The following is a 12,912-nucleotide window of genomic DNA, read 5'->3' on the forward strand; positions in this document are numbered from 1 at the left end:
GGATGACAGAACGGATAGCTTTGCAGCCAAGTTTGTGGATGATACAAAGGTAGGGGTACGGGCACATCATGCTGAGAAGCAGAGAGCCTGCAGAAGGAGATGGACAGGTTGGGAGAAAGGGGAAAAATGGCAGTTGGAATATAGGTGTAGGGTCATGCACCTAGGTAGAAAGAATAAAGATGTGGACTATTTTATAAATGGGGAGAAAATTTTAAAAACAGAGGTGCAAAGTGTCTTGGGATTCCTTGTGCAGGATTCCCTAAAGGTTAACTTGCAGGCTGAGATGAAAGTACAGAACAAAAATGTAATGTTAGCATTCATTTTGAGAAGACTTGAATATAAGAACAAGGACAGGATGCTTAGGCTTTATAAGTGATTGGACAGACTGCACTTAAGAGTATTCTAAGCAGCTTTGGGTCCCTTTTCTATGAAAAGTTATACTGACATTGGAGAGGGTCCAGAGGAGGTTCATGAGAATAATTCTGGAAACAAAAAGGGTTAACATATGAGGAGCGTTTGATGGCTCTGGATCTGTACTGACTGGAGTTTTTGAAGAATGAGGTAGGATCTCATTGAAACCTATTGAATATTTTAAAGGCCTAGATAAAATGCACGTGGAGAGGATGTTTCCTATAGTGGGTGAGTCTGGGACCAGAGGGCACAGCATCAGAATAGAGGGATATTAATTTAGAATGAAGAGGAGGAATTTCCTTAGCTAGAGGGTGGTAAATATGTGGAATTCAATGCCATGTATGGCTGTGGAGGTTTTTAGTTTCTTGATTAGTCAGGGCGTCAAAGATTATGGGAGAAGGTAGGTTGAGAGTAATAAATCAGCAGACTTGATGGGCCTAGTAGTCTAATTTTGCTCTGATGTCTTGTGGTTTAATCTTTGAGGGTACTAATGATTACCTACCCATCACTGCTTGAGAAATTGAGGCACAAGGTAACTTTTTTAGAAACTGATTTATTTTGACTGTGGGTGAGAAAGTGCATCGGATGTCATGCATATCTAAATGCAGTCTGTGAATAGTGAGGATGGGACTCGTGTGGATTTGGTGGATGGTAGACTAAGAAAAAGATGAATCCAAAGGTTTTTTTTCCTTTATGGGAACAATTTGAAATACATTAGATTGCTCCCAGTATGTCATTACAGCCTGATGTGTCACTCAAGGTGAAAACACTGAAGACAAGGGGAAACATACAAACTTTATATTTTTTTAAAAAGTGGCTATATTTGCTCAAATGTCAACAAAACAGTATTTAAAACTCACCAAAATGTGATTTCAGGGAATGGAATACTTGGGATCTCTGCAGTATGTTCATAGAGATTTGGCTGCAAGAAATGTTCTTGTGGAAAATGAAAACAGAGTAAAAATTGGAGACTTTGGACTAACAAAAGCCATCCAGACCAACAAGGAGTATTACAAAGTGCATGATGATTTGGATAGTCCCGTGTTTTGGTAAGATTCTGGTCTATATTTTTCACATCAGGATTGGATTTTGTTACAAAATCTTGATGTTTTGATAGGAAAGTATCAGAGACAGAATAAACAATATTAAACTTCATATAAAATATCCTTCTGTACCATAATGCTTGGTAATGTAAGATTAAAAAAAAGAGACTGGAGTAAGCCATTTTTCATTCCTTGACCTTGGTTTGCCATTCCATTATTTTTTTTTGTTAAAACTTCAGCACTACTTCAATGCAGCAATCTATATCCCTTGATAATCTAAAAATCTATCCATCTTGAATATACTTAACCACCAAATTTCCACAGCTTTCCTCATCAGAAAACTCCAAAGTTCTGCATGAATATTTTTTTCATATTTGTCCAGAATAGCTGACCCCTTACTTTGGAACTTTGATACTTGGTTCTACACAGTTTAGCTAGAGGAAACAGGAACTCCATAACTAGCTTTTAAGCTACAGAAGAATTTTAGTTTCAATGAGATTGCCTCTTCCTCTTATAAACATAAGAGAACTCACAACCAGTTTGTTTAATTTCTTTTTGTATAACAAACTCAGCATTTGCCAGGAATCAGACTAGAGAAATGCATCTTTAGAGAGGGGAAAATCGGTATTCTGGATGCTGTTATCCCAGTTGAATCTCTGTTACTTTACACAGTCCTCTTGTAGTGTGCACTTGCCTATCTTGTTTGCTGGAACAGTAATGGTCAGGGTCCTTCTAAACACCAACAGTTTTTAATCTCTCACTTTTTTATTTCTCTTTCTTTCACTGAAGTGGATCGTCTTGGTTTCTGTGCTATTTTATCTGCCTATTGACTTAAGCTGTCAAAAATCTACTGAAACCCCCTGTGCATTATCTTTATAACCCACACTGTCACCTAGCTTGGTTATCAGCAGAAAATTGGATATATTCCACTTGATCCCCTCATTCAAATCTCTGGAATAGACTTTGATCAACTAGTGCCCCTGTGAGGTCATCATTCCATTTTCCCACTGAAGGACATGCAGGTAACTCCACATCTTTTAAAAAAAAAAGTAGTACTTTTTTCATATTTTTAATTGCTTTGGTACTAAGTGATACTGCTGAATGTGAGAGGTGGCCATCTTTACTGCTGGATATTTCATATGTTTATGGCACAAGGCCTTACAGCCCCTGGCAAGTCCGTGGTAGCTCTCAACAAAGCAATCTCACAAACCAATAACCGATGCAACTTATTTTCACATCCCCTACACTAAGTGATGATGTGTTAAATTAGCCTACCTGAATTGGGAGGAAACCAGAGCAACTGGTCATGCCGACAACATGCAAATCTGCTGCACCAGGTGAAGGCACGTCATGCAAGGCCTTTGGTGTATGAGTACTAACAATTAAATCACTGTTGAATCTATTGTTACTGAGACACCATTTATCACCCCTTCTCCTGTCATTTCTTAATAAAAAGTAAGTTATTTTCAACATTGTTCAGCTTTCCCATGGCTTACCATACATTTTGTGTGGTCTGCAGTAGTATGCATACAAGACAAAAAAAAATTCTTACCATATAACTCAAGGTAGTTGCAGCATGAAGCTTTAATTAAGGAAAACTGTGCAATGTGTCGAATTGGGCACACATATGAAATAAATGGGAGTTTAGCACAGTTCTCTAATGCAAGAGATGCAGCTCAAGTAGGATTCTTCGCATCTTCATCAACTCTGCTGCTAATCTAGTCTCATTATACATCATTGAAGATATCCTAAAAACAGAGAAGACTATAAGGAATTACCGTCTGGTGCCATTTGGCATATCAGTAACTTTCATTTAGGAAGTAGATATTTTTGCAAATGTTCAAATGAATTGTAGCATTTGGAAGAAAAGGGTGGATAGTTATATATTGGGATATTGGGGAAAAAGGAAGACAGCAGTGTCCTAACAATTTCCCTCAAAATACCGAGCACTAAACAGGGTGGGTGGGAAAATATTCTGTTCAATGGTTATGTGTATCTCTACTTTGAGCAATAAAGAATTTCAATTTAAAATGGTCTCTCCAGTATTCAATTTAAAAATGAAAGCAAGTTTATGAAGAGTTTTAGTCTCACTTGTAACATTACTAATTCATTGCAAATCGAATTTACTTCTCCAGGTATGCACCAGAATGTCTGATACATTGCAAATTCTACATTGCTTCAGATGTGTGGTCTTTCGGTGTCACTTTGTATGAATTGATGACATTTTGTGAGTCTGAACACAGTCCAATGAATGTAAGTTGTTGTGTCTTTCCCAGCATTTCTGTATTAACCTTTGTTATTACAATATCTAAAATTGCACAATTTTTGATCATTTCTCAGACATTCCTGAAATTGATTGGTCCTACTCAAGGTCAGATGACTGTCACAAGGCTTGTGCGTGTACTCGAAGAAGGCAAGCGCTTGCCCTGTCCAACACATTGCCCCGAGGAGGTATAATACTCAATTATTGTATATATTATCACTAATCTGATCAACAGCACAATTCAACTTATGGGCATGAATTTAATCAAAAATAATATTAAAACTATTCAGTTTGAATGTTCTTAGAATTGTCCTTGAAGGATTCACCAAAGCTTAACAAGCAGATACTTGGGAAGGCAAGTATGTAGTCTTTAATTGCAAAAGGAATTAAGTAAAAGACCAGAAGTGCCTTGGTCTAATAAGGCCACAGCAGATTATTAGCTTTTTCACCTCTGGATGTTAAAAGGGATCAAGGAAAGCAGCACTGAAACATAATAGCAGCTCTGATCTTTCTTAATGGCATTAGGGGGAGAATGGCCTCCTTTAAGTACATGTCATGTTCAAAATTGAACATGAATAGCATTGCTACCCTTGGATTGGGCAGTGAAAAGGGGAAAGATTGGGATAGAGGTATATTTCCAGTGGTAGAAACAGAACATAAAACACTTCAAAATTGAATCTGCTCAACCATTCATCCAGATGTTGTTTGAACTACTTCAGTGCTATTTTTCTGAACTGTAATCATAACCTTCTTGTGCAGAAAGCTACTGATCTATTTTAATTAACTGGGCCTCCACAGTGGAGAACTCCAAAGAACTTCTTAGAATAAAGAAATTTATCTTGGTCTTAAATAGGTATGAGTTGTCTGGCTTATTATCACTGACATATGTTATGGAATTTGTTTTGAGACAGCAGTACAATTCAAGACATAAAAACTACTTCAAGTTACATAATAAATAACATTCTATACACTATCGAATCTCTCATTTCCTGTAACAATTTTGTAGGTAATCTCTTTGAGATTATTCTGAGTTTTAAATGCCTAGTCCACTCAATTGGGAAAACTTGTTATCCTTTGAATCAGCCTTGGGAATTTCCATTGTAATTGTATGGCAAATACTGTGGATTCCAGTTACACATCAGTACCAGTATATTTTGGCCCAATTAAATGGCTGCTCCAATTAGCCAAAGTTCACGGAAATAGTTGAGAAGATATAAAAAAGACAAACTACCGATTAACTGAGTAACAAATTGTTAAATGAAATACAGAACAAATTAGAGCACTATCAATAGTATAAAGCTGTATTTGTTCCTAATAATTATCGATGGAGACATAACTGCCTATTATTTTGTTTGACTGTAAATAAACAAAATCAGTGCAGACACCTAGTGTCAATAAAGGACTGCCTTCGAACAATGCTTTTGACGATTGCATCCTCCAAATCTTCATGTAACATTCAAGATTATTGTTGATGATTTCAAATTCTTCTTGGGTCTCTAACTTGTTAAATAAGTTAAATTGTTTCACTTACGCTCCTGGCTGTTTCTGGCATCTCCAAGCCTGAATACTTGAAACCTCAAGGATGAGAATAGTTCTGAATTGTCTTGCAGCTTATTTCTTGCCATCTATCAGTGACAAAAGTTGCTGCTTTTTGAAAACAAGCAAATACAACTAATGCTATTTTAAAACCAACTCACTGTAAGCATGGTGTTGTCTAATGGCTACGTAAGTACATGTATCAGACATTAGTTAGAAACTGTTCGGCAACAGTCTCCTGTCCCATTAAAGCAGCATAGTGTCCCAAGTAAACAAAGGTAATCCTGGCTATTTTCTTACTTAGCTTTTGTTGTTTAAGATTTGTCCCAGATAAGTAGTTGTCCTGATGAACTAATGGCCCAATTATCCAGAATCCACTTTATATCATATCTTTAGGAAAGGAGAGTAAATGTGTTCAGAATGTATCGAGACATTATGTTTTGGCCAATAAGAATTCATCCTTGCATTTTCTAGAATAGCAACTCTCCTCCCTTCCCCCAGTAACACTGGAGTTTTCAGTACTTGAAATGCAGTCTGTCCTGTTTAAGTATCTGTTAAAATCTTTAACCCCCATGTTCAAATCTTTCGCAATTAAAGATTGTAGAATATCTATTTCTAAATTCGTTCTACACCTTCATGTTAGCTTTCAGTCATGTGGAAGTCTCCTCTTCTAAAATGTAATCACTTAAGAAAAAAATACCAGTTTTGTATTTTGTGCAAGGTGTTCTAAGCTCACATTTTTCTAGATAATGTTTTTGTCCTATTATCATCCACTTAGTTGTTGATCCCTCAAAGCCTCTTACTATATTTCTCACAATCCTACCTCTCAGCAAAATTATATCAGAATTGAGAACAGGGTATGAAAACTCAATTGCTTGTCCAAGACTGAGTTTGGTATTTTGAGCAGTGGCCAGTCAGCTTTTGGGATTGCTTGGCAGGAACAAATTAAAATAAGGCAGGGGCAAGTGAAGCAGCCATTCTTGGAGTGTTCAGAGAAGGCAAATAAACTGTAGGTAGAATTTTTTTTTGTTCCCCACAGTTTATCATTTTTCCTCCTTTATAATTTCTCAGTTAGAACAGCAGAGATGGCAGCCAGGATAGCGGAATGCTCCTCTTAGGGGATGTGGGAAGACAGGTCCTGCTAGTGTCCAATGATTACAAGAAGTTTGGTAAGGGTATGGAGGGCTGTGGTGCCAGTGCAGTTTAATGTTCAGCGTGGGCTGAAGAGCCTATTTCAGTGCTCTACTTTTCTATGACTAAGTAATATCAAAATTCATTAAATGGGGACATTAAATGTGATATCAGATAAATACAATGACTGACTGCTCCATCTGTACTGCACAAAATGCAAGACATGATTATGCATTACTGCAGCATTGACTTTAAGAAAGGTCAAATTTCTCATGGCTCTGGGGGAAAAAAACAATTTATTGTTATTTTACTTATTTGTAGGTTTATTCTCATATGAAGAAGTGCTGGGAACACAGTCCAAGTAACAGAACCACATTTGAAAACCTTGTGAATGTATTTGAGTCTTTGCTTCAACGAATGTCAAATTAAGAGGACTGATTGTATTTTTTTAACCGGGTAATGCAACTGTTATGTATGTTTAAACTATCTACGATAATCCAATGTAAATAATGCACTGCTATATGGTGTTTAAATGAGAACTTCAAAAGGCACAAAAATGCCTTCAAAATTTTTAATGTCATTTACTATTAATTTGCTAAAACTTCAGTTTTTCTTGAACCATGCAATTGAAATGTCTATATTTTCCTTGCAAAGATGACAGTTTGAATTTTGTAAATATTATTTGAGAGGATTGGGTAATTTTCTGACAAAGGCCATTATCCTTTGTTTGCCAATGCACACAGCAGCACACACAAACTGCTGCAGGAACTCAAAGTTGGGCATTATCTATGGAAGGAAATAAACAAACGTTTTGAGCCGATGCCTTTCATCAGCAAGGGTGAACTGTTCATCCTGAACCAAAATGTCGACTGTTTATATCCCTCCATCGCTGCTGCCTGATTTGCTGAGTTCCTCCAGCATTTTGTGTTGCTCAAGATTTCCAGTATCTGCAGAATCTCTTGTGCCTACAATTTGTGCACAATTTTAGTAGAAATAGTGGGAAAAGAACTCCAGTGAAGACCATCTTTCATTTAGAAAATAACAGCCCTTAATCATGTTTGGTGGATGTTTGATGTGCCCTTTGTATTCAGTGTTGGCTCAGAATCAGATTTAATATCACAGGTATATGTCATGAAATTTGCTTCACAAAAAAATATCAATAACACATGGTTATTGTGAGCACTTGATGTATGCCCTTCAGTATAGCAATGGAAAACTCTTTTGCATTAATGTTTCTATGTTTTATATTTTGTAATATATCAATAAATATTTCAACTTCACCCTGTTGCAGACTTAGAAACTTACGATAGAACAATTCATTTCAAACCAAGTGGAAATATGAATGACAACATTGCATCTTGTTCAGGTGATTACTTATTCACCTTTAGCCATAAGTCATTTGTATTCAAGAGTATCACAACTTCTTGAAATGATGTGCTTATTTTCTTTTCAAAAAGGCAATTTAACAACAAAAGTCTTGTGCATTAAACTACTTTTAATTTGTTAAGTAAGCTGACATTCATCTTCAATATTATGATTGGGGTACAAAACACAATATGTAAATTTCTTTGTTTAAATAAAATCCAAAAACTGTTAAGTGCTAAACTATATATAAAGTTGATCTAAACATTTTTGGATATAACACATTGAAACTTGAGAACAAAATGATATTCCCTACTGTTTCTATCATCTCTTGCAAGTAGTTCTGTGCATACATCAAATATGAAAGCACACAGCAGAAGTGGTCACCAGATGTCTTTTCTGCAGGGAAGGAACACACTGAACAAACTGAGAATCTATCAATGCCACTCAATTTTTAAATACCTTCATTCCTGAACTTCACTGCATTTTAACACTATTGCTTTAGCCACAGGTTTCATTGTAGTTTAACAGCTTTATGTTCTCTTTGATCCCTCCCAAGAATTACACTTTGCACTGGAAAGGAATTTACAAACAAAGCTAGATGATAGGAAGGTGTATTTTAAATAGCAGCTGGTTTAAAAGCATTGCAGTCTTGCATTGAAACTAAGTTTATAAAATCTAAAGGAAATCCACAATCAATATGCAAGATTACTTCAATTACTAAAAGACTAACAGTAAAGGACCTGTATGCAAATAGTTAATAAAACAAATTAGAGAGCCTCTTCTTTGATTTGTTATTGCAGTAAATTAATCAAAACTTGAGTTCATAATCACATATGGGGGTCTAATTCAATTTAATTGCCATTTATGCCAACAGCCTGCCCATCATTTCAGGAGCCAGGTAGAGCCAATACCAATTTTACTTCACTAACAGTAATTGTATTCAACAGATAATGTCATGAACTTATTAAGTGTCCAGATTAAGCACAAGGTTACAGCTACTGTGATCAATACCACTGAAAATGCATTGTATTTGTGTAAATGCAGCAGCAGAAGTGAAAATCCTGGGTCACAAGAATCAGGGTATCCAGGAACACAAACTGGAGAATACAAGTCTCATAGAAAACAAGTTTCAGTGCAGCAGATAAGACTACTCCATTTCAAGTGTTTGTCGAGTGAGGCAGTTTTTAGATCAAACAGCAACTTCCAGAATAAGTTTTAATTAAAAGTAAAATTCTAAAAGCTACAGTAAGTTACCTTGCTATTCTACAGACTGCATTAGAAGACCCATCTTGTAAAGGACTAGGCTATACAAATTCACTGATAACTTTAGTATGGAAATATAGTCTTTATCTCTGTTTAGAATTTGATTTCAACAGTATGGCTGATCCCTAACTGATCACTGATATAACTAAAGGAAGTTGTCAATAAAAACAGACTATCAACCACAGAAAATTTGGAAAATATAAAGGTATAGTACTCCAAATAACTTCGTAAAGTCCCCTCATTAGAACGAGAGAGCTGTTCTGCAAACCAGCCATTAAGACTTGTATCTTTTTTTCACACATTGTCAAGACCCTTCAATCAAGACCACCCAGTTCCACCAATGCCAAAAAGGTGGTGACAGACATTGAAGTCAAGTAATGTTGCCTCTGGGGTTTTGTACATTGGCTTTGGATTCATGTTTCATGGCATCACATCAAACATGGGTAAATTAAGTTTGATTACGTCCTCTGATAAAGCAGTATTAGTGAAGATAATAACATAGAATATAGCCTGAGGAATGAAAAATTTGATAGCATGCAAGGGCTGGTCAAATATCAAAACAGACAGCAGCTTGCATGGACTCCGAATCATATAGGGAATGCCAATAGGAAGGGGTAAAATGCCTATTCAACATGAAAAAGGATCTTGTGCTTTCCCGGTGTATATAACGAATAACTCTTCCTGGGCTTCCAGCAGGGGAAAAGGTATGGATGATGCCTGGGCATGACTAATCTGGTGGTATTTATATCCTCCATAGTCCGTCCCTCCTGATTGGATGAGGACTAACCAATCACATTTCTGCTCTCCCACCTCTTACAATTGAATTCCAGTTCTTAATTAGAGACCTTAATTGCTAAAATTCTTTAGCTCTAGTTTTATTTCAATGGCTTCCTTTACCAGACAATCCCAAAAGCCACTGGCGCGGCAGTTGTTTTGTGCAGAAGTCAATTCTATGGCCACTGTGAATGCAATGTTCTGCTACCGCCAATTTCTCCAGGTAATCCAAACAGATACACTTCCTGTGTTCTTTGATGACAGTTTCCACTATGCGTCATGTCTGGCCAATACACAAAACTACTATGCCACAACAATGGCTTCTGGGATTGCCTAGTGAGGGGAGCCATTGAAATAAAACTAGTAAAAAGTAATTTTAACAAAGACAAGGGTTTCGCTCCAAGAAAGAACTGGAATTCTATTGTAAGCAAGGTGAAAGAGTGGAAATCTGATTGGATGAGGACTAATCATTCAGGAGGGATGGACCTCAAGGGTATAAATACCACTGGACTATCCCAGGTATTATCTCTGATGAGATAGCAGTTTATCATTGAAATGTTGATTATTATCAATACTTGTGCCCGGCTGGAAGCCTGAGAAGAGTTTATTCACCTATTCAACATCATCCACACTAAACTACTACACGTTGTGTCTGACCATGTTACTCAGATTGACCACCACACAGTCCCTATGGAGATAAGAGTCCCAGCTTCCTGCCGAGGACACCCATCTAGTTCTTTGAAAGAAACAATATGGACATCAACATGGCACTAAAAGCTTTCACTCACTCTGCTAATTGCCAAGAAATTAGGAAATTGACCCTGAAGTGCAGAAATAGGAGTGCAATCAATCATTTAAGGCTACATAGAAAACATACAGCACAATACAGGCCCTTCAGCCCTCAAAGCTCTGCCAAACACATCCCTACCTTAGAACTACCTAGGCTTTATCCTTAACCCTCTATTTTTCTAAGCTCCATGTAGCCATCCAGGAGTCTCTTAAAAGACAATCATTTCTGCATCCACCACCGCCAGCCCATTCCACACACTCACCACTCTCTGCGTAAAAAAAACTTACCCTGGTCATCTCCTCTGTACCTACTTCCAAGCACCTTAAAACTGTGCCCTCTCATGCTAGCTATTTCAGCACTAGGAAAAAGCCTCTGACTATCCACACAATCAATGTCTCTCATTATCTTATACAACTCTATCAAGCCACCTCTCATCCTGTCGCTCCAAGGAGAAAAGGCAGAGTTCACTCAACTTATTCTCATAAGGCATGCTCTCCAATCCAGGCAACATCCTTGTAAATCTCCTCCGCACCCTTTCTATGACTTCCACATCCTTCCTATAGTGAGGCAACCAGAAATGAGCACAGTACTCCAAGTGGGGTCTGACCAGGGTCCTATATAGCTGCAACGTTACCTCTTGGCTCCTAAACTCAATCCCATAATTGATGAAGGCCAATGCACCGAATGCCTTCTTAACCACAGAGTCAATCTAAGTAACAGTTTTTTTTATATTAGTTTTTTAATACATTTTCTACATAACTACAGATAAAAAAAACCCCAGATCAAAATGAAGGACATTGATACAGTGCAAAAATAAGCATACAATAACAATCTGATACAGAGAAAGATAATTGAAAAAGCACCCAAATTGAAGACAAGTAAAATTAGTGTCCTCCCCAAGCCCCACAACACAATATAGAGAATATAAATCAGGACAATCAAACCCCCAAACTGTGAATACACTTAGCAACAGAAGATATTAATGCCTTTATATTAAAAATATTAAAAAAAGATATTAAAGAAAAAGGAGCTGAAAGCAAGGGACCGAAAAAAAACCTTAGTTAGGAGGAAGGTTATGAAAGTACTCAATAAAAGGTCTCCAGACCTTATGGAACTTTAAGTCCGAATTAAGAATTGAATAATGAATTTTTTCAAGGTCCAAGCAGGCCATGATATCATTAAGCCATTGAGCATGCGTGGGCGGGGCAACATCTCTCCATCTAAGAAGGATTAAACATCTAGCCAGGAGAGAGGCAAATGATAATATTCGACACTTAGACGAACTCGGACGTAAATCTGTCTCAACCCAGAAACCGAACAGAGCAATTAAAGGGTTTGGTTCTAGGTGGTGATTCAGAATATACGATAACGTTATAAAGACATCTTTCCAAAATTTCTCCAAGCTAGGACAAAACCAGTACATATGAATGAGAGAGGCCTCGCCCCTTTTGCATTTATCACAAAGCGGACTGATGTTAGGGTAAAATCGAGATAATTTAGATTTAGACATAAGGGCTCTATGAACAATCTTAAACTGTAAGAGAATGGCGAGCACAAAGAAAGGTTGTATTAACCGATTTGAGAATCGAGTCCCAAGTCTCATCAGATAAGGAGGTATTTAAATCCTGCTCCCATGCCATTTTAATTTTATCCACGGGGCACGTCATAGGGCTGCTAATTTATCTTGAATACTTGATATTAAACCTTTACCTAGTGGATTAATGGAAAGAAAAAAGTCCATAACATTTTTCTCAGGCATTTCAGAGAAGTTAGGAATTAAAGGAACAATAAAGTGTCTAATTTGGAGATATCTAAAAAAATGAGCATTGGGCAGATTGAACTTAGCAGAGAGCTGTTGGAAAGAAGCGAAGCGATTATCAATAAAAAGATCTTCAAAATGTCTAATGCCCTTGCTATACCAATCATGGAATGCTGAGTCATACGTAGTGGGTAGAAAAAGGTGATTATGTATGACAGGGCTGGAAATGGAAAAACCATGGAAACCATAAAATTTCCTAAACTGAGCCCAAATACACAAAGTGTGTCTAACAAGAGGATTAACTATTAATCTGGACAAACTACTAGGGAGTACATAGCCAAGAAGTGCAGAGATAGATAGTTCTTTAGTGGAGCTCAACTCCATTGCCACCCAATTAGGGCACTTGGGTTGGCCATGGAAAAAAGACCAAAATGTAGCACAGTGTATATTGGCTGCCCAGTAATATAAATGAAAGTTAGGTAAAGCCATGCCACCCTCTTTTTTAGGTTTCTGGAGATAGACTTTATTAATTCTAGAGCGCTTATTCTTCCACAGATAGGACAAAATAATAGAGTCT

General features: G+C 37.1%; 2 protein-coding genes across 7 annotated transcripts in view; one reads left to right on the forward strand and one right to left on the reverse strand.

The window, feature by feature from the left end:
- jak1 (Janus kinase 1) overlaps nt 1-7,664 on the forward strand; it is a 123,913-nt gene extending 116,249 nt beyond the window's left edge. For all 3 annotated transcript variants that reach the window (XM_059984389.1, XM_059984390.1, XM_059984388.1), the window contains exons 21-24: nt 1,288-1,460; nt 3,590-3,707; nt 3,795-3,905; nt 6,706-7,664. In XM_059984389.1, the coding sequence (XP_059840372.1) occupies nt 1,288-1,460; nt 3,590-3,707; nt 3,795-3,905; nt 6,706-6,813 (510 nt within the window). In that variant the 3' untranslated portion in view covers nt 6,814-7,664. The remainder of the gene's footprint in view (nt 1-1,287; nt 1,461-3,589; nt 3,708-3,794; nt 3,906-6,705) is intronic.
- raver2 (ribonucleoprotein, PTB-binding 2) overlaps nt 1-12,912 on the reverse strand; it is a 205,901-nt gene that overhangs the window by 48,292 nt on the left and 144,697 nt on the right. The window lies entirely within an intron of this gene.

The sequence above is a fragment of the Hypanus sabinus genome, chromosome 11, assembly GCF_030144855.1.
Source record: "Hypanus sabinus isolate sHypSab1 chromosome 11, sHypSab1.hap1, whole genome shotgun sequence".
Classification (NCBI taxonomy): domain Eukaryota; kingdom Metazoa; phylum Chordata; class Chondrichthyes; order Myliobatiformes; family Dasyatidae; genus Hypanus; species Hypanus sabinus.